The sequence below is a fragment of the Patagioenas fasciata genome, chromosome 9 (assembly GCF_037038585.1).
Source record: "Patagioenas fasciata isolate bPatFas1 chromosome 9, bPatFas1.hap1, whole genome shotgun sequence".
NCBI classification, from domain to species: Eukaryota; Metazoa; Chordata; class Aves; order Columbiformes; family Columbidae; genus Patagioenas; species Patagioenas fasciata.
In genome coordinates this window covers 18,947,513-18,969,836 of record NC_092528.1, presented here as the reverse complement: position 1 = coordinate 18,969,836, position 22,324 = coordinate 18,947,513, and the positions used below count along the sequence as shown (strand labels likewise).

Here is a 22,324-nt window from a genome sequence, read left to right as displayed (position 1 = left end):
AGGTTCTGCAGGCACCAGAGCACATGAGGAGCATTGCAGGTTGCTGGGTGAGATGTCTCCCCAAAAACCGTGAGAAAAAGGACTTTGAGCTTCCGTGGAGAGATGTAGAGGTGCTGACCTGTGCCTCCTGTCCCCACAGCAGCAGAGACGGGAGAAGGAGCTGCGGAAGCAGCAGGAGCGGGAGCAGCGGCGGCACTACGAGGAGCAGATGCGGCGAGAGGAGGAGCGGCGACGCGCTGAGCACGAGCAGGTAACGCACAGGAACACGGCAGTTGCCTTCAGCATGGATTCCTCTTCCTCTCGTCAGAGGTTTTTTCTCATAATTTTTGCCACTTGAGAGCAAATTACTTAATTGTGTGTCACTTTCCACTGCCATCATTTATTTCTGTATGGATCCACTTGCTGGCCCGCAGGTGTGGAGACGCTTGATGCAGGCTTTTCCCACACGCTGGTGCCTGGGATGGGGTTTTGGGGTGTTCCCAGTTAATGTTAGCCATTTCCCAGTGGTTTTCACTCTTTACCCTCAGAGGTCCCTGAGTGGTGGGTGTCCCTGGCTCTTTGGGCACGAATAAAGGGTCCCTGGGCAGATGAATCAGTGATGGCTCTCGGGTGGGATGGGTGCGGGTGCCCGCCTCATTCTCCTTTCCCTTGGAAATACTGTCTCTTTTACCTTCTCTCTCTTTTTCCTTTGATCCTTGCTGCCCACACCTCCAGGAGTACATCAGGCGACAGTTAGAGGAGGAGCAGAGACAGTTAGAGATCCTGCAGCAGCAGTTGTTGCAGGAGCAAGCACTACTTCTGGTAAATGGGAGGCCCCGGCCACGCTTGCTGCTTTCTGCCCATGTCGTGTCCGCATGTGCCCTTGTTGCACCCACGTCCCCCGAGTGCCTCTTGCCATGCCGAGACTTGGGAGACGCTGCTGTCACCACCGGTGCCTCCAGTCCCGCTCGGTGGCCAAGAGCATGCCTCGATTCCCTCGCCGCCGCTTCGGGCTATGTCCTCCGCTGTGCACAGCTCTCATTGCATCCCTTCTGCAGTGTCAGCATGAGCGGAGCAGCCCCTCTTTGTTGCTGTGCAATTTTGAAGGCTGTTTGCAGCATGTTGGAATGTGGTCACACTGTCCCGTGCCTGCACCTTAGCAAACCCAGCCTGCCCTGTGGGTTTGCATATTCCAAGCGAAGGCTTTTGTTTTGATTTCCTTGCAGGAACACTGTATATTCCCTCTCCTGCTGTTTACATTCTAGATATGCTATTTTTTTACTTAATTTGTTGTTGAATTATCCTTTTTTAATACTGGTAGCTGTTATTCACACTGCATTATCTTTTAATCCAGAGGGATTATTCTTTTACCCTCTTGCTAATGATTTTATTTACGGGAAAAGAAAACACACAATCCTTTGTCTTTCAAAAAGGCCTTTTCAAAATGATTTAGTCATTAAACCTCATAGAACTGGATTCAGGAAGATCATACAGTTGGCTCTGCTGTGTGACCCTTCCCACAAACGATAAATCTGTCCTGCAGAGGACTTGGCTTTGGCTGGATTTTGTCTGACCTGGTGGTGTTTGACACCTCGTCGGATTGATGCTTTGTTGTTTCCATCCAGAAAAATCTGGGCAAAATCCCTGGTAACTCCTAAGGGGATGTCTGCACCCTCGAGGGCTCTCACAGTGCTTCCCTGGGACAGGTCACCTGCTGCAAAGTGCCACCACCAGGGTCACGACTCAGAATTGCTTGGTTCTGTCCTCCCAGCCGTATCTCCTCCAAGATGCTTTACAGCTCAGTCCCCAGTGTCTTTCAAATCAATGAACTTTGCCAGAAAGCAACCTTTCAGATACTTGGACCCCGTTTTCCACCCAAACAGCTAAATCTGCCGTTTTCAGCCCTGCGTTCAGCCGGGCAGCCGTGTCACTATGCTTTCTCTGGGCAGGAGTACAAGCGCAAGCAGCTGGAGGAGCAGCGGCAGGCGGAGCGGCTGCAGAGGCAACTGCAGCAGGAGCGGGACTACCTGGTGTCCCTGCAGCAGCAGCAGCAGCAGCAGCGGCAGGACCAGCGGCCGGCAGAGAAGAAACCCCTCTACCATTACAAAGAAGGGATAAATGCCAGCGAGAAACCAGCCTGGGCCAAGGAGGTAGGCAAGAGCGAGAATGATGCATTTGTCTGAGCTGGGCATGCAGTTCAGTCTGAAATACAGTGTGTTTCAAAAAGATGGACCCAGTTTCAAAAATACAGTGATTTCCAATTGGGTGCATCTTTTTGAAACAACCTGTACGTGTGGCAGATTGTGTTTTGCTGGGTCATCCTCCAGCAGATGCCGTTAGCTGTGCTGGAAACACTCCCAGTTCAGTGCAGTGTGTTTGTGCAAGGACAGAGAGTGGAGGAAGGAGTTTTTTCCATGAGGGCACACAAGGAGGAGGATGGATCCCTTCTGGAGGGATTCAGCCACAGTTGGGGACTTGTGGATGTGCCGGGAGCTCCTGGTGCTTATTCCTGGCATGTCCACAAGTCATCTGGAGGTCAGGAGTGAATGCAGAGTGTGATCGTACAGGGTTCCTTGCTGAGGATTCAGTTCCCCATAATCAAACAGGGACCAGACAGCTCTTTCTCCTGTGCTCAGGACTGTACCTCTTAGGATTGCTTTTCTCTCATTATTTGATTTTCAGAAAGGCAAACCACATTGCCAGTTTTCTTTTTCTCTCCAGCAGAAAGAGGCAATTGTTGTAACAATTGTGAGATCTTGAATATTAATTATTGCCTGGCTGAACAGTCTGGAGAAGATGAAGACATGCATTGTCTGCAGTGTAGTTTCAGGATCATGTGCAAACACTTTCTCCTTAATCCCTTTGTGGTGGCTCCAGTAAGACTGGTGCCCACTCTTGCTATTAATTTTTCTAAAGTTCTTTGTGTTTAGTGTGGTTTAATTTTGTAACCATAATCCTGGGCAGAAAGATCTTATAATAACTCAGCTATTCTTCCTACTGAGCAGGATTGCTGTTCTGCTGCCAAATGTCTGGCACCCTTCAGTCCTGACGGAGATGTGATGTGCATCCAGCACGTAGCTGTCTCCTGGTCTTTCCTCTTGACAGCCCTCAGCTGCATCCACAATACCTGCAAGCATAAAATGCTCAAGAAATTCAATCAGCTATCAGTTGCTAAGCAAAGGCCAATAATACGAACAGTTCAGAGATAGATGTGGGTGTCAAAAACTCTTTTGACCTCTTTATACTCTCTTGGGTTTCTCCTTCTTTCCCTTCTAATTCAATCTCCAGAGTATTTTGGTGGTGATGCACCAGATGACCTATTTTCATGGAGCTGCAGCATCATTCTCCAGCCTTTCCAGTGGAAGAAGAGGTTTGGTAGGTGGGTCTGCAGATGAGATGTTCCGCATGTGCTGAGCCACCTCTGACAGCAGAGACTTCCACCTGCATGGTGCCTCTGCAGTTTTCTGCAGAACTGGGGCTCTACTACCCCTCTGCAGAAGTGCTGAGAGTAGGTAGCAGGCAGGAAAAAGGGAAAAAACTCTGGCTTTCATTGCCTAATTTTAAATAAACCCTCTAGAATGTTGCTAAAGTACTTCTGGCATTGTCTTCAAAGCCATAACAAAGATATTTTAAAAGGAATCTTTATCTAAGGTGAAGGAGGAAAGTGCTGGGTTTAGCTTTCCATTTCAAACACAAAGGCCCATTTCTTTTTTTCCATGGGGGAAGCGTCTTTTTTGATGCCATCACTGGGAGTGGGATTTTGGGAACTGCACAACATGAATTAGAACAGCAGAATGTGGCCTCAGACCCTTTGCTGAAATCACAGAGAATACGAGGTTTCCCATTGTTTGGGAACATCTCTAGCTTCCAGCAATTAGGTCTCAAAACTGTTTATTCTTTACTTGTGTCACTCTGTCTGGTTTCAAATGAAATGCTCAAAGCAACAACTGTGTCATTGTTCTGCTCTTGGGAGCAGTAGTTTGATGTGCTGCCTTGACACAATACCCTTGGGAACTTCCCAAAACTACTCCTCTTCCCTCCATTCACTGTTTTATCTGCTGCATAGTCTCATTTTTAGCACAATTTAGCTACTTTGCTGCATATAGCAAAGTACCACCTTTGCTGACTGTACAGACAGTCAGACTTGTGCTGATACTTCATCACCCTACCATGGTTGTTGCATAAGTTTAGCAATTCCCTTACCCAACCCATGCATGCTAATTTAGCAGAAATATTGAGACTTTATTTTCCTTTGGGAACAAGGAGAAGACAAGTCTGGTGCTCAGCTAGAGCTTATTGGGATATCGTCTGAGGATCTTGCGTGCTATCCAATATTACCCTTGTTTTTATGCTCTTTGGTTTCAAGTCTTCTCTCTCAGGTACTCGGTCATCCCAGCTGAGTTCTCCTTGTACCATGCCCCTCTGTGCTTTTCATGCCTCTACTTTATGCACTTATTTACCCACTTCACTCATCTTCACGTGGTGAATCCAAGACCTTGTAAATGTGGGATAAAGCACAGAAGTGAGGCTGTGGCCACTCACACTGTGGTTGTGTCCCAGTGTCCCATCATTAAGGGACTGACGTGTAGGTGAAGACACATCTCAGGGTTGTGCTGCATCTTTCATAGTTTCACCAGAGCACAGCCAAGGATTTACTTTTTTATGCCAAAGAAAATAGTCTGATCTCATAGCCCCCACCAACATGCAACATCTCAATCTGCTGTCTCTTCTACTCATCTTGTGAGTGAGGGATTGTGCACTGGATGTCAACTCAGATGTAGCTTGGGTGCTGTCCTAGACCTGCCCTGTTTGTCCAGACACATCTCTGTTTATCATCAAGCTGGGCCTTGTTAGGTGTCACCTTGGGACCGTCTGATGATCCAGCCAGGGACGTCACATTATCGCTCTAAACAGTGGTACTGTAATTAGCAGCTCTCTCCGTTACTGCCTCTCCTGCTATGGACCAGTGTTTGCTAAACCACGTGAGGAAGGGAGCCAGGTCCAACTTCCAGTGACAGAGAAGCTTGGTCAGCTGCAGGATGGGTTTGTAGAGGTATATGCCATACGTGACCATGCATAAAGGAGGGGACAGGTTTAATTGAATATTTTCCATGTGGTGGCCAGGCCCTCCAATGCCGTCCCAGAGGCCTGACTGCGTGTCACGAGTTGTGCTGTTCTCTGCAGCAACCAATGCACACTTCAGCTCCTCTTTCAGTCCTCATGGTTTTTATCTTTCTCTCACTTTGAAGTGATGTACGAGAACATCAGCAATCTTCCACTGGGACCTGTACAGAAGCTGCTGAGGATGTTTCCCCTTTCAGGGGAATCTTGAGTTCAATTAGCAATGGCTGGAACGAGAGCGGTGATGAATTCTTGCAGGGTTTTGCTCTTTTTTCCTTCTCTCTGCTTAATGGTGGAGTCAGTACGGCTCCATGCAGTTCAGCTGGAAAGTCCTGAGAGCATCCTCTGCTGTGCTGGTACAGCAAAGTGCTGGCAAGGAGATGCTGGCAGTGGGAAAACCAAGTGCCTTTCTCCTTCCCAGTCCACAAACATCCCTGTCTCATCCCTCTCCTGCCTTCTCCTCCCTGCAAGTTTTTAAATTCTCCATAATCAGCTATGTATTATGGCTCGGCAGCGTGCTGGGGAGTGCCTGCAAACTTGGAGGACTTGGAGATGAACTGGACCTGGCGTGTGACCCCAGTGCTCATGCTGCTGCTCCCTTGTTCAGGGGGATTTCTCCTTTCCATCCCTGCTCTCCTTCCTTCCTTGCATCTGTTCCTGCAGGCATCGCTGAAGCAAGCTATGTCTGGTCTCTGTGAGCTGCTGGGCAGCACCTGGAGAAGCTGTGACGACCTCTTGGGACACAGCAGTGGCCCAGGGGGTCCCACATGAGCTAGAAAGGAGAGAGTCCATAACACAGATCTACTGCCTGAATTTTCCTTTGCCTCTCCTGCTCAGTATCTGAAAAAGATTCATTTTTATTAATGTAATGGCTCTTTCGTTTCATCAGTATTTATTTACTTAAATAAGAGCTCCGTTTCTTTCCAAGCAAACCTGTTTTAAAGATTGCCTTTTAACGTGACATTGTACACAGTGGTATCAGGATGTGCTAAGGGTGTTTAACACGTTAATGATACGTAAATGAAAATATATGTCAGATATTAAGAATTCTGCATAGCGTACGCTGCATGAATATCAATGCATACAGTCTAATGCAGGGTCACCCAGACAGCATGTATGTCTGGGTTAGCTGAAACCACTGTATTTCCATTAAGAGTAACTGAAAGCATGGGGCTTTGGGTTCATTTATCTCTCAGTCATAGAGGTTTTTCCCCTTCCTTAATGACAAGGTGCCAGACTTACTAAACTAGATCAAAGCCAGCCATTTTCTGGCTACTATGTTTATTCTTTTATTCAGATCAAACAAAAGCTCTCCTTGTAGTGTTTATAGTAATGAAGGAAAAGGGTCCCCTTGCTTAAAGATACATTTGAGAAGAAGCAAGAGCTTCTTAGGAGTGACCTCTCAAAACACCTTTCCAGGGCATGTTGCCTTTATTTTTCCATTTCACATTCAGAAATTAATTACATGCATAAATAAAAATAGTCCTTTCCATGTTTTTAAAATGCATTTATTGCACAATTTGCTCAGTAACTGGGATTCCATGATCATACAATATATATGATTTACCTACAGAGAAAAGAGCTTCCTCTATGCATATGCATTCCCTATACATATGGATTCTTCACCCAGAGGGTGCTGGACACTGGAACAGGCTCCTCAGGGAGGTGTCACAGCCCCAAGCCTGACAGTGTTCAAGAAGAGACTGGACAATGTCCTCAGACACATGGTGTGAACTGTGGGATTGTCATATGCAGGGACAGGAGTTGGATTCGATGATCCTTGTGGGTCCCTTCCAACTCAGGACATTCTGTGTTTTGTTTTGTTTTTTTTTCATTCTGTCCCTTGGTTTTCAATCAGAAATGGCTTTTTATGGGGCATTCGCCCGCTCTCCCCGTCTCGCTGCAGGTGGAGGAGCGCTCCCGGCTCAATCGCCAGAGCTCGCCGGCCATGCCACATAAGGTGGCCAACAGGATTTCTGACCCCAACCTGCCTCCTCGCTCCGAGTCTTTCAGCATCAGCGGGGTGCAGCCGGCACGGACCCCACCTCTGCTCCGGCCCGTGGACCCGCAGGTAATGGGGCTTCCCCAGCAGGTTCATCCCCCAGAACCGGGATGCTGGTAAGGTAACAAGAAAAAAACAGATTAAAGAGAAATAGTGTCTTGCTCCCTGGTTTCTCAGTCTTAAGTGTATTCATGAGTAAGAGCAGCATCTACATTCATGAGTGGATTTCTCCTGTCACCTTCATGTGTTAGAAGCATCACGCTGGTTTATACCTTCCTTTGAAGCATCACATACTGGTTACTGCCAGAAACAAGCTGGAGGACCGAGAGGAACCGCTGGTCTGGTCCAGTGCAGCAGTTGCTCTGTTCCTCCTTGGATCTGGTTTATGTTAAGGACTAAAACCACAGCACCTGGTAACGAAAGACCCAGGATGCTTTGATGCTGAAGTTCATCAAAAAAGAGGTTTTGCTTTCTTTGCTGCTATAATTCAAGATTTTATTTTGGTTTTCCATTGAGTCGACATCAGTCACAAACACATCTGGAGAGGGCATAGATCACCATGGCGGTCACAGAGGAGGGGCATCTTTATTTTAAGCTTTCCTCCCAGCCATGAGGTCTGTAAATGCTCTGCCACTGAAAGTTCTATTAGTGCTGGCTCTGGTTCAGCCACTGGAGTTGCTTCCACAGACCCACAGGCTCCAGCGGGAATTTCAGAGGGAAGTACAAAGCCTTTACTCCAAGTCCAGCTGGGCTTTCTATGGGAAAATCTGCCAACTCAGTGCCATCTACATGTGGGATGTGCAACCGTAGGTCAGCAGTACAATGCCAGCTTTAAACAAAATGCATCCAGGAAATCCCACAAACATACAGCTCTTTTTTGCCCAGTGTACGTGGTCTCTATTTGTTGGGAAGTGGGCAAAACCCCATTTCACTCTAATCTCTCTGACTGCCCAACTATTTTTCAGTGATCTTTTTGATGACGTATATTGTCAACAGCTACAAAAACAATTGTTGGGCAATGAAATACTAATGAAAAAGCTGCTTGAAACCCAGAGACCCACGTAAATGCATGCATGCATACATATATATACGATACTTGTACATGTGTACAGAGACGTGTGTAGCAATGTCAGATAAAAGTTACAACCCTGCTGTATCAAAGAGGAGCAGCTTCACAGGGTCCTGGGAAGAAGCTCTAATTTCACAAAATCTAACTTTGTGAATTTCTCAGATTTCCCAAAATGCATGTCAGTATTCCTTTAGCTTGTAACCCTTAGATCAATAAAGCTGATCTATGGAACAGGGGCTACCTAGACCTATAGAAACTCATCCCTCAAGATATTTTTTTTTTAAGCCATCTGTGCCTCAGAATTCCTGATGAATTTTTTTTTCTTAATAATTATTTACTATTGTTTCCTTTTTTTTCTTTCCTTCTCATTTTTAACAAGGAAAATCCATGCCAAACCTCATTAGCACAACCTTAGGGGTGCAGGTGTAGGAGCTGGAAATCCAGCTGCCATCACAGCTTGCGTGGGGGCTGTCAGGAGGCACAGCCCGGTCCTGCCCTGGGCTGCGACCCGCAGGACGGGGCTGTCGGTACGAGCTGTCCCACCCTGCGCACGCAGGAGCTGGCAGGACCGACGCTTGACTTTGACTTAGGCATTACCGTATTTTACAAGGCTGAGCTACGTGAGCATGATTTTTAATAGATGTTGCGTTGAAGCAATGCAAGTCAGAAGTTCCTGAAACCAAGGCAGTGCTGGTCTCAAACTAAGGGGGCTTTTTAGTGCATCTGAAGTGCTAATCAGTTTTTTTTATAAATCAAATTTTTAAATACATTTTATATTCCTTTTTTTTTTCCCCTCCATTTTGTACTGATAGTTCTGTTTTGACTTGGTGCTTAGATTCCACATCTGGTCACTGTGAAATCCCAAGGAAGCTCCTTGTCTGGGTCTCAGTCACTGCATGAACAGCCTGCAAAGGGACTGGCTGGGTTTCAGGAGGCTCTGACGGTGACCTCTCACCGCACTGAGATGCCAAGGCAGAACTCGGACCCCACCTCAGAAAACCCTCCTCTGCCCCCTCGCATTGAAAAGTTTGACCGAAGTTCTTGGTTACGGCAGGAGGAAGACATTCCACCAAAGGTAACACTATCGCTCCTCACTTCTAGCACATCAAAGAGGCAATCCCGAAGCTAAATCCCCACGGGATGATGCTGTGCTTAGCGTCCTCTGGCAAAACAAATGGGCAGGACTGAGCCCATCCCTGTGGCTCTGTGGCTGGCACTGACCTGCACGAGGTGCATTTCCCAAGGCAGCTTTTGCACAAGATGCTGGGAGTTGCACTTGGGTACACAAGGGGTGCTGCAAAATAGTGTTGCCCTCCAGCAAAGAAACAGCCCGGACAGAGGCCAAAATAAATTAATTTCTCCTTTCCCTAGCATTGAAAAAAAAAAAAAACAACAACCAACTTCTGTTTAAATAGAATGATAGGAACATAAAATTTGTCATACTCAATAAGTCGGGTCCTTTCTGTCCAGCACTGTGCTTCCAGTTGCAATCAATATTTGATGGAAGACTTGTTAGGGCTCCAGCAGCTTTATACCTTCATCGAAATTTCGACAGTGTCTGGCAGTACCTTTTTAATTAAGACTCTTCTGGACTGGTATTTCAATCGCATTGTTTATCTTCCTTTTGCAAGAATTATAACTTGGCCGTTAAAGTTCTCCTTATGATGAATCAGTGCTCAGCCTAGGAGGGTTTTTACAGAGAAAAAATGATTACAAATCCATTCGTAACAGTGAGGTGATATTTGATTGAGAGACAACTTTTCTATGTATTAGCAAAGTAAGTGACTTACTTTTTCAAGAGCAAAATACCAGCCACCAGGTAAGCTTCCCTGTGCAAGGGATCTCTGGTGGTCTGTCATGAGTGCTAATAAAGTTCCTATTACTGCTGCCATCAAGCGAGAGGAGACATTGGTACTCACCTCGGAGGAAAAGCAAGGCAACAGCTCCTGGAGTTGTTCATGTCTTTTGCTCCTCTGTACTGCAGAAGGGTGGCTGCCTGGTTTAAACCTAATTTTGAAAAACCTCTTGCAATTTAATGTTGGCTTTTACCTTAAGTCCTTTGAGAAGGGCACCTCTTACCTGCAGTGATGTACTATGTGGTGAGACCACAGCACCTGCTTCTTTGATAAAAGGTGTTTTCCAACACTATGGAGTATTTTCCCCTTATGACTGAGGGAACATGAGCTCTGGAAGGGGTCCCCATGGCACCTTTAAGGCCATCGTGTTGGCAGTAATACTCACAAGGAGTCTGACTTCACATTTTATTACCCAGATTGGGTTTGATGTGTTTGTAAGCGGGAAGGAAAGCACTGTCCCGTGAGGCAGGGCTGGCTCTCTCTGTGGTCTGGGCTCTTGTTTCTGCCGGTGCTTACGGCTGGATGCTTCAGAGGAACGTAAGAATCTCCCCAGGTCCCAACTGCAGAGTACCCTACCTGGATGGGAGATTGTTTTTTAATCAGACAAGCTGTAGCTAGCAATGGCACAGAATATAAAGCTCACTGGCTCACTAAATTTTTTTGTCTTGCCTAACGTAACTGCATGTTTATTCTCAAACAAACAAACAACCCTTTTTTGGCTCATCCTGCTGAGCCCTTGGCCTCTCTATTACCTGGTGCAAGGTATTGCAGGGTGAGTATAATTGTGCTTTTCCACGTCAGTCTGTGCTGCTGGGGTTTGAGACCACTGTGCCTGCGGCTGGGTGGCGATGCCCGAGCTCCCATGGGACACTACAGGGTCCAGGGTTATCTCCCAGAGTACCTGTGAGCTGTGGTTGGCTTTGGGCTCAACAAAGGTCATAGGGTTTGAATGTGAGTGTTAGGTGGGTCAGTCTGTATCTTTCCACTGTCAGTCCCCTTGTTTGTCTATCGGTCAATACCATTTCTCTGCTGGTATGTGTTATATTTGAACTAGAGATGCTGAAAACTCCACTGTGGCTGCTGGAATGCATTTCAATCTGAATTTTACCTTAAAAATTACTTTTCTGGGTTTTGTTAGATTTAAATTATATATATGTGTGTGTGTGCATACATTCATTTTTGAAAAGCTAAATGCCCTATTTGATGGTAGCTGGGCTGCTCTGCATGCTGCTGTGGGCTCCTCTGCCTGGAGCATCCCTGGCTGCACCTTTGCAGCTCATTTCTGTCTCACACCTAGGTGATTCTTTCTAAAAGTGAAGAGCTTCTTGTTTTATAATTGCCATAAATAATCGCCTATCTGTTGGTGGGAAACCAGTTGTAAATCAAGTCTTATGGCCGTGCTGAGAGGTGATCTCTCAGATGTGCTGACTTGGTGGTGAGGGTGAATGTCTCTGTTCTTTTCCAGGTGCCTCAGCGAACCACTTCCATATCCCCTGCTCTAGCAAGGAAGAACTCCCCAGGCAATGGCAGCGCCCTGGGGCCCCGGCTGGGCTCCCAGCCCATTCGGGCCAGGTACGGACACGGGAGGGTGACAGACAGGGGTGACCCCAGCACACTGCTGCTGCCTGTGTTCTTCCTGCATTGCCCAGCTGGGGAGCCCCAACACAGGCTGGGGTTTAGCCCTGCTTTTGCTGACAGGAGATTTGCAATGCTGCTCTTGTCACTGGGTGAATTAGTTTTGTGTTCATTAGTATTCTGTACCAACAGGAATCCCTGGAGGGTTTGCTCCCTGGGCTGAATCCATTCCTGGGTGTTGCAGGGCTTGGAGGTGGATGCTGCATCTGCTGCTGTGGGGTCAAACAGGAGTTTTCGTGCTCCCTTCAGTGGAATTAGGCTCTAGTTCTCCCAGTGTCACCTCTTGCATATAAGGGGGTCCGTATAAGCCAGAGGGGAGATCTCAGTGATACATACCATACGTTTCCTGCAAATCAGAGCAGCTTTTCAGAGATAATGACTGAGGAATGTGCTGGGAGACAGACACTGGTAGAGCTTGGTGAGATCTTCCTTAGATGTAGACCAAGGATTAAATTCCTTGTGGCTTCCTAGGACCAGGGCCTTTAGCTCAGCCAGATGCAGCTTTTCAGCACGGCGGTGTGCAGGGTTGTGCTCGCAGCACCCCAAGGAAGGATGCTGCACCACAGCATCCATCCGACCTCTGCCATGTCAGAGCTGTCCCTGCGCATGTTTAAAAAGGGGCACGCAAGTTGACAGGGTCAGAGCTGGATGGAAAAAACCTGGTTTAGTCATACAAGAGCTTGTCTGTGGTTTGCAGAGCATCCTGAGCAGATCTAGACCTCAGAGAGGCACATCTCAGGGTAAATATGTGTTCCACATAGTCTTACACGATGGAGCTCCTTGTTTCTTCTGCCTGCTTTGTCCTTCTAGGCTGGGGTCAAAAAAACGAAGGCTGGGATGTTTGTAACCACGTGCTGTCACCAGGTTTTAGCAAAAACCTGTGTTTCCAGCCCAGCGCCCTGACCGTACATCAGCAAACTCATGTACAGCAGCTTAGAGTAGCTGGCAGGGGTAGCAGAAGGAGGAAGGCTGGTTTTTGTTATTGTTCTTTTTTTAAATCAGAGAGAAAAAACAGTCATATCATGGCTTGTTCCTCTCTATTGCTCAAGGCTGAAGCATTATGAATTCTTGAAAATGTTGTGTTACTTAGCTGTTGCTTGAAAGTCAATTTAAAATGTGGAGGGATGTTGGACTGCATCGTCCTAGTAAGTGATGGTATTGAAAGTAAAAAGGATAATAGGAGCCTGGGATTCCTGGTGGGTGTTGCCCAGTGTTTCCTGCAGCCTCCTGGTCCCAATCCTGGTCAGTTCAGGTAAACATGAAAAGTTTTCAAATACATTTCATGAGTTGATTTAGCTTAAGGATGCATCAGCCATACAACATGAACTGGATGACTTCAGTTTAAATGAAAATCGAAAATTATTAGGATGCTGCCATGTCTATTAAACTTAAGTATTCAGTGAAATGATTTCATATTTTATTTCTCTCACAGTAATGTAACATTTCTCCAGTTTTCATTCTAACTACTTCTCCTACTGGTTCTTGATTCCCTCCATGCATAAATGTAAATATTATCAAAATATGCTATCTTTTATTTGTTACTCTATTGTAACAAATGAGGCAATATTTTCTTGCATACCAGAAAGTCTTGCTCTCATCATTTTAATACCCACCTGTGTCAATGCAAGATAACACTAAGCAGCGATTTTATATAATATTCATACCAAGTAGTGTCTGAACAGTTCTGCCGGTGACCCCATTACAGCAATGGGCCTTTACACAAGTTGGACCATCATGGTTTTTCTCCGAGGGACGCACCGTGCACACTCTGCACACCTTGCACTTCACGTGCACGGCCTCCGACTGCAATTCATTGTGTCACGTGGCAGTATTACTGCGTAATTTTTATGTACACAAAGTCCCAATTGGACTTGATAAACCTTCCCATACATTTTTAACAGGACTTTAAATAATAAGATCACTTAACAGGAATATTGTATAAAGCCAAATTGCGTAACTCTGCATTGAACGTGTCTTCTGATGTCATTTCAGTGCCAGACAAGAATTAATTTCCTAAAGGCATCTGATACCCAGAGAGCTATTAGTCTCTCTTTGTGTATCAAGGACGCTTTTTATTCTAGATTTATGTATGTTCACAAGGGTGAGAGAAATCAAGGAAGGGAAGTAGATATCTGATGCAAGTTTGAACTGAAGCCATGAAAACTGGGAAGTATGATCAAGTGGCAAGAGTTATCTGCAGACTTGTTGCGAACTTGAGATCCTTTTGTCACTGAAATATATGTCTAATGTTGACTTGCTAATTCCTGCTTTCATGATGCATATTGGTGGTTAATTCAAATAACTCCAGTGTTGCCCATCTACTGTCTGAAAGGGAATTCTGAGCAAAGAATCTTTTATATTTTTGCGGAGTTTGGCCAAATAAGAGTAGAAAGCTGCTCTAGCCAACTCTTTTTATCACAGTTGTGATCCACCTCCATAAAGATGTTGAGCGCCTGATTCAGCTCCCGTGGGTTTCAGTGGGTTTTCAGGCTCAATAGCTGCAGGAGAGAAGACCTCAGCTCTGTCTTCTCCTGCAGAAGAGGTGTCCTCTCCCCTTCCAGCTGTCACACTCAGGGTGGGAAGGCTCTGAAGCCCCGGAGGTGCCTGCAGCACCATCTGAGGGTGCTTCTCTGGTTTGTGCTCCCACAGCAACCCAGACCTGCGGAGGACAGAGCCCATCGTGGAGAGCCCGCTGCAGAGGACCAGCAGCGGCAGCTCCTCCAGCTCCAGCACTCCCAGTTCCCAGCCCAGCTCCCAGGGTGGGTCCCAGCCCGGCTCCCAGGCTGGCTCCAGTGAGCGCAACAGAGTCAGAGGTGAGTGGCTGCTTCGTGACAACATCCCTTAGCACCGGATCTGCTTTCAGAGGCTTGTCTAATTAGCAGGATGGGCGAGAGGTCTGTGATCTCATGTATCTTGTATCATGGATCTCATGATCTCTGTTTTTTTAAAAAATTAAAAAATCAGAGGATTCGTAATTTTTATGTCCTTCTGTGACCAACTGGCCTCCTGGCAAAGAGAGATGCCAATGCTCCCTCTTGCCTGGGTGCTGATGTAGGATGCCCACGGCAGCACCTGCTGCTCCCCCACTCTGCTGAAGCATCGCAGTGCCAAGTAACTTATACAGAAGGAGATGGGAGTTACGCTGTAGAGTTACAATAAAGAAAATAGAATCCCAGCATGCTGCTTCTCTTCATTGACCAAAGCTCACTAATGATTCTTTGGGATTGTGTTACACTCTGAGTGGGTATCTTTTTTTTTTTCTCTCCTTTTTTTCCTTTTTCTTTTTTTTTTTTTTTGTTTGTTTGTGAGCTCCAGCTTTGTGCAAAGCCTGAGGTGGGAGCAGAGGAGTGAATTAGCCTGTAAGAAGCTTTCTCTAAAATGCTTTCACCAGGCAACCTCACTTGCACTAGGTTTATGTTCCTAGCCAAATTGTTCCCTCTTATCTTAGAGCCACTCTTAAAGATACTCCATTCCTCCATTTAATCACGGTAGGAGATGCTAAAGCACATACAGCCCATATATCTGCATTTCTGGCACAGCCTTGCAGTATAAATCCCCAGGGCTGAAGTGCATTAAAACAAGCGCTGCCTCCATGCTTTGAATTTTTTATGACTTGGCTGTAAAATGACGTGTCTGTTGTTGAAATCATCACTTCCGTAGGTAGTCAATAAAAGAAGTTTGTCGACAATTGTCCTATTTGGTTTGGTTTTGTTTTTACTAATGAGGAGCCCTGTGACAAATGCTGTCCTAGCAATGTCAGATGCTGCAGAGCTTTTAATTTATCACATGCTCTGCTCTTGTGCAGAGTGAATTTTTCTTTAGTAGAAAAAAGGGCCGTCACGCTGCGAGAGGGCTGGCTGTGGAGGCTGGGCTGGATTACGGCTTCTGTTGCTCTATGGAGAGGCACTCCAGATAGCCAAGCAGAGAGGAGGAGTGGGTGGCATTTTTGACACAACAGAAACAAAATGTAATGAAACTTTATTAGTTTGAACAAAAATGACCTATTTACAGGACATCCAGCCCTGCACCAGGGGTGTCCTTGTCTGCTTTCACCACCATCTTCCTGCATTTCCTGGGCAAATAGAATCATAGAATCATTTTGGTTGGAAGAAACCCTCAAGATCATCGAGTCCAACCATAACCTAACTCTGGCACTAAACCATGTCCCTAAGAACCTCATCTACACATCTTCTAAACACCTCCAGGGATGGTGACTCCACCACTTCCCTGGGCAGCCTGTTCCAATGCCTGACAACCCTTTCTGTTAAAACATTTTTCCTAATATCCAGTCTAAACCTGGCACAACTTGAGGCCATTTCTTTTTGTCCTAAGAGCTGGAGAAGGGGTTGCCAGGGTTCTGGCACAAGGGAGGTGGGGGGGGTGATTAAGCCCCCCATGCCCACCCATGCTGGGTGACAGGATGCAGCAACAGTTTTCGGCACCATTTTAACTCCCCCCATCTCTGTTTGCCTTTCATCCAGGTAACGCGAAGCCAGAAGGGTCCCCCGTGCTGACCCATGAGCCCAGCAAGGTAAAGCAGGAGGACAACAGGGACGTGACGCGACCCAGCCGACCCGCTGTGAGTCTGAAACCATTTCCTGTGGGAACGTTACCAGCCGGCTTGGCCGTGTTTCCCTTTGGGGCAGTAGCACAACTGTGGGGACCCCAAAAAAGAGGCTAGTACTGCTGCTGCTCCAGCAAAAAGGCTGGAAAGCAGTGATACAGCAAAAGCCCGTGGGAGATTTGGATGCTTAATAGAATGCATGAGTGTTTATCAGGAGCACCCAAGTCTAGGGGAAAGCACTTAAGCCTGTGTTTTCATGTGAAGCAGATGCTTAAGGGCTTTGCTAGCTTGGGCGCGGTGGTTGCTGACGGCACATTGTTGTGTTCCGCGCTGCATGTCGCCCCGCAGCAGCCCGATGGAGGGATGTTCTGCTCGGGGAAGTTGGGCCACTGGCCCCCGACAGCCTTCCCAGCTTAAAACCAAACCTGGTAGTGGTCTCTGCACACTCCTGTTTTATTATTCTGAGCAAAATCTCATCCGAAATGTTTCCTCCTGGTTTAATGCTGTTGACATTTGTACTTTAAAACTGTAGAGTCGGTCTAATAACACAATTAATTTGCACTGCTTCTCTTCTTTAATGTGTATTAATGTTTTGTTGATGATGTTTTTTTTCTCTACACTCCACAGCGTTGAGCTAACAATTCTAATTTTATTTCTAACCTGCTTGCCCTTCCTCTGGCTTTTTCCTGTCCCGATCTGTTTCCTCTGATGCTGATTATTCTTCCTTTACCCACAGAGCTATAAGAAAGCTATAGATGAGGTTAGTGATATCTTTTCTCAGTGGGTCATGCCTATGCAAGGTTGACTAGTTAGCGCTTAATATCAAACTGTTTTTCTTGGTGCTGACATTGAAAAAGGTGGTGATACGATCTCGGGTCGGATGGGAAAGTGAACGATCACATTTCGGCGTCGGGAGCCTGCCTGCGGGGAGGGGAGCGGCGATGCCAGTCGGTTCTTCTGAAACCCACTGGCCAGACCACTTGCATGGAGGCTGTGGCAAGGAGCACCCCAACCAATGTTCACATGCTAAGCAAATGGTGCTGCTGTTGTTGGGCATATTTGAAAGAGAAAGAGCGAAAATGTAGGTTTCTGGTGCCGGTGGAGGTGGTTGGGGCAGCCTGCGCCACTCACCGCGTTCTGCTCCCAGATGCAGCCCCCGGTGCCTGCTGATTTCAGTGGGGCCATCCAGTTACGTTTGAAATGCAATTTAAGGCTAATTTGAATTAAGGAACTTTGCAAATAAAGGAAAACAGAGCAGTGGAATATAGTAACTTATTCATTCTCACTGAATCATTTTGGTTGGAAAAGACCTTTAAGATGGTAGAGTCCAGCTGTTAACCCAGCACTGCCGAGTCCACCTCTAAACCATAACCTTAAGAACCTCATCTACACGTCTTTTAAACACTTCCACGGATGGTGACTCCACCACTTCAGTGAGCAGCCTGTTCCACTGCTTCGCAATCCTTTCTTTGAAGAGATTTTTTGTAATATCCAATCTAAACCTCCCCTGGTGCAACTCGAGGCCGTTTCCTCTTGTCCTATCACTTGCTACCTGGGAGAAGAGACCAACACCCTCCATACTACAACAGTTGTAGAAAGCGAGAAGGTCTCCCCTCTGTTTCCTTTTCTCCATGGACCAGACCATCAGCTGTAAAACCAGAGTCAGCTGAGCTAGTTTAGATGTTGATGGACAATGCTGGTCTTTGCCCTTCCTCTTAAAAAATAAGAGTTCCAAATTACACCTGTTTTCACCATATGATAATATTTTAAATGTGTGTGTATCTGGCGATGGTGAACATTTAAGTGTTCGTGGGATAAGACCAAACATTCCTGATTTAGCATTTAACTTGCCTCACACATGCATCACTATGCACACACTGCTGATACTGGGCTGTAATGGAAAGTGCCAGTTTCAGCAGCCTTTCCTGCAGCTTTTTTCCTCTAAAAATAGAAGATAAGAAAGAATAAAGATTTGCTGGTTAGTTAACTTGTTCTCTTGGATAAAACATGAGCAATGCGTTTTGTTTAATGAGGTGCTTTGTTAAGAAAAAAGCATATAAATCAGTGTCTAAAAAAAGGCAGTGTCTGTGCTAAATTCAAGTTCAATGAGCTATGTGATTTTGGAAACCAATCTGACTTGATTTCAACAAATGTTAAATTTAAACAAGTCGTCATAATTAAAAGTAATTAAAGACCACTAATGCTGCTAACTTGTGTATTATGTCACCCTCAATACTAACATTTCAAACACATGTCGAACTACAGAGCACTTTCTTTCTAGTTGTCAGGTTGGTTTTGGTCCAAGAGCAGCTCAGTGAAGCTGTTTAATCCTACAAAGTGCTCATTACTTAGAGAAAATGATAGCATCAAAGAATTAACCATCCTGAGGCAAAGCTTTAACTAGGAAATATGAGTTATCTGATGATATTGTCTGGGACTATTATTGGTATTATAACTTCCGAATTTGTTATTAAAAACCAATTAAGCTGATTTTTAAAATACTTGACTGTCTTCTAGTAGTGGCCAAAGAAGGCTGATAGGGTGACTTGAAACACATTACAATGGAAGGTGCAAAAAAGTAATTTTTCTAGTCCATCAGGGTGATGAGGAAGGATTTATGGCTAGTCCTGCACTGCAGGAATTTCAGCTGCAGTTTTAAGAGGCTTTTACACAGTCCTAAAGTCCTTTTTAAAGTTGAGAAGGCTTTAATCCAACTCAAAGGCAAGTGCTCAATAAAGAGCAAATTTTATACTCTAAATGGAAAGCATTGTTAAGCTGCTGTAATTTTCACTGATTCTTATTTAAGAAACAATCATATCGTAGTAGCTGCTACAGTGTTAATTAAAATAATTAGTTGTCATGACTGCAGATTTGACTGTATTTCAATCCCGAACATGTTGATGTTGAAAATAAACTCTTTAGGTACCATATTCTCCCTTTAACCATGATAAAGAACCTTTTTCTAAAAGTACAGAGAGTGTTTGGAGAGGGATATATAATACCCATCACAGGATATTCCTGCTGGGAAGCAGGAATCGATCCTGGTTTTTAAGAAATAGGGCAGACCTGAGAGCAGAATGTGGGGCTGTCACCGATGGGAGCCTGCCGGGAGGTGTGGGTCACCAATCACCAGAGTTACAAACTGCTTGCTAAATATTCCTGCTTCACAATTGAAAAATAAACTGAGTTTGCATCTCGGCTGTAGAGGTTTTCCATCGTTTTCTTCACATGACGACAGGATAGATTTTTAAGAGCTCCCTTTGCAACCGTAATTAATATTGCTGTAGTCGCCCTGCTGGAACGGTAAACTGGAAATGCAGTGAATGAGAGTATGGCCGTAAGACAATTGTGGAATTTAGTCTTTTTTCAATGAGTTTCTTTCTCCCTAATCCTTTATCTCTGACCGAATGCACTGATGCCTACCTCGGTCACTAATATAGGGAGAAATGGTAAGACTGACAATTGCGATGCTTTGTTCGTCATGTGCATGTGTTGTGCGACAGAGTTCTCTAACCCATTCTAATTCGAGCTCTCATGCTTTTCTGCCCTACTGCTTCCCCCTGCATTGCTATAAAAGCATGTAAGATAACAAAAAGTCTCTTTTCTACACGGTGCCTGCCATGTTCCTTGTTTTGAAATAGCAGTGTCTATTTTATATGACTGTCGGGTCTGAGACCTCATCAAAGTCATGGTAAACTGAAAAATTACTACTAGGCTTTGAGACTGCTCCTATCTTTTTTTTTTCTTGTTTCAAAGATTTTTTTTTTTAATTTATTTTATTTCCCCACTAGCTTGTAGGCTGCCACATTTCACATGAAGTGCTTAATGGGTCCCGCTGAGGGATATTTTTTTTTATTTTATTTTTTCTTTTTGAGCTGGGCGCTTCTCCTTGTGCTCCTCACGCCTCTTGGCAGCCGAGACTCACCAGGGAAGCAGCTCTTGGTGTGGGGATTGCACCACTCCATGGGAGATGCTGTCATTGCTTCCTTCCCAAATGCATTTATTACAGAATAAATACAACTACAGGGTCTTCTTTGAGAAGTTTGAAAGAAGAGAAAACCCTGCAGGAGAAATTCTCCGAGCCAATCTTTGAAATGACGTTGTTTTCCAGTTTACTATGATGGTGACTGAACTTCACCTTTTCCAACAAATACAATTTTGTCGTGTATATACATATAAGTGTGTGTATATATATGCACATACACGTTCCAAACAGAAAAAGAAGAGGTTGGCTATTGATTTTTTTCAGTGAGCGTAAATCAGTTTTGTTTTGTTTAATAAATGCTACATGCTACAAACATTGTCTTACGTCCGTCTCATGTTTGTAACAACTCTGTAAAGCTATTTCTCGTTGCTCGTGCTGCTAGCATTGGCTTTTGAAGAGATGTACATGACATTCTCCTTGCTTTAAATATAATAGCCGTCACTTTATTGTTTTGTTGCCCCCATCCCCTTTAGGATCTGACGGCCTTAGCAAAAGAGTTGAGGGAGCTGCGCATCGAAGAAACCAATCGGCCCCTGAAGAAGGTGACTGACTATTCCTCCTCCAGCGAGGAGTCAGAAAGCAGTGAGGAGGAGGAAGAGGATGGTGAGAATGAGACGCACGATGGGACTGTGCCCGTCAGTGACATCCCACGGCTTATGTAAGGAGCACTTTCATTCTGGGGGGCAAACTGTGAAACCATGGTGTGTCTCAGTCTGGAGGAGCGGTAGCTGTGGTGTGGGACATGTCCAAAGCACATTGGTGGCTGCCACTGGGAATGGCATCACGCTTGTAAGGGATAATTTATTCAGATGGGTCTTCTTCCTGGTTCAAGCTATAAACTTAATGGGAAAAAGTGAATTACTTACACTGCACATTCAGTGAACTTAGACTCCAAATGACGGACCTGTTTGCCAATGAGCAAAGTGGGTTTTTAGCCAGAGTGGATGTACCTGACTTCATCTACACCTTGGTTCCAGCTCTGTCCAGGTCTCTCCTGCTGCAGGATAAGCCCATCCATCATTTTGTGTCCCAGTGGATAGGGGGGACAATTTACTCCTTCCATCTCTTCCATCTCCACCTTTTCTCCATCTGAAGACTGTGATGACTCTCTTCACCTCCATCTTCTTGGGGCAATACAAGCCACCACTTGCTCATGTCCAGGGATTTCTTGCAGGATGACACTGAAATTTGGGACCTTGGGGCTACCACAGCCATTCATTCACTCCCTGTACGGTCTCAAAATGAACATAACCTCCTTTGCCTCTGCTTTCTTATTTCTAAAACTGGAATAATTGTGTTATTTCCTCTAGACATGGAGAAGAAATTCTTTGCACTGAGAGTGGTGAAACAGCAGAACAGGTTTCCCAGAGAGGTGGTAGATGGCAATATTTCCCTGGAGACATCCCAGGCCAGGCTACATGGGGCTCTGCTCATTGCAGGGGGTTGGACTAGATGAGCTTTGATGGTCCCTTCCAACCCAAACTATTCTATGATTTTATGATTTTCACATCCTTTGATGGTGTTGAAATGAAGGAAGGTGGTGTGAGCTTCTCATGTAAAAGGTGCCGCAGAGTTTTGGGACACAGTTGTTTTGGGTGCTTTGGTGACACCTACCCAATTGTATGTTTGAGGATCCACTATCAAGCCATTCTCACCTTGGGGTCCCCAGTGCTCACATCTCACGTCAGACCAGCAACCCCCTTGATCAATGTGGACTTGCTTTGGCTTTTCATGTTACCAAGCTCCCTCATGAGCCCCTGGGCATCGACAAGTAGGTGTGCAGGGGGATGATGTGTTAAAGAGTGAATTGTTTCATATTGATGGAAAGCAACTGATCTGTATGGCTTCTAAAGGCAAAGTAACAAGTCTCATCAGCAACATCTTCATAACCACCATCGGCATTTCCCAGCACACAGGCAGGATTGGGTAATCCAGAGGCATTTCAGCATTTGTTTTTTGTTTTGTTTTGAATTATATTTAAGCAGCTGGTTTGCTAAGAGCATAATAATAAAGTAACAGTAGCTGCTTACCACCTGTGACGTGCACTCTCAGGTAGTCCTAAAACCTAATATGCATGAGAATGAAGCACAGAAAGGAGCACAGAAATAAACTC

At 45.5% G+C, this 22,324-nt stretch overlaps 1 protein-coding gene across 7 annotated transcripts in view; it reads left to right on the top strand.

Moving 5' to 3' along the window:
* The window catches only part of TNIK (TRAF2 and NCK interacting kinase), a 418,581-nt gene that overhangs the window by 380,822 nt on the left and 15,435 nt on the right, over positions 1–22,324 (top strand). For 3 of the 7 annotated variants that reach the window (XM_071812563.1, XM_065844461.2, XM_065844457.2), the window contains 10 exons: positions 140–250; positions 715–801; positions 1,929–2,129; positions 7,007–7,171; positions 9,007–9,246; positions 11,493–11,599; positions 14,312–14,475; positions 16,144–16,241; positions 16,963–16,986; positions 20,685–20,869. In XM_071812563.1, coding sequence (XP_071668664.1) covers positions 140–250; positions 715–801; positions 1,929–2,129; positions 7,007–7,171; positions 9,007–9,246; positions 11,493–11,599; positions 14,312–14,475; positions 16,144–16,241; positions 16,963–16,986; positions 20,685–20,869 — 1,382 coding nt within the window. The remainder of the gene's footprint in view (positions 1–139; positions 251–714; positions 802–1,928; positions 2,130–7,006; positions 7,172–9,006; positions 9,247–11,492; positions 11,600–14,311; positions 14,476–16,143; positions 16,242–16,962; positions 16,987–20,684; positions 20,870–22,324) is intronic. The other 4 variants (XM_065844459.2, XM_065844462.2, XM_065844458.2 and 1 more) reach the window with 4 other exon arrangements.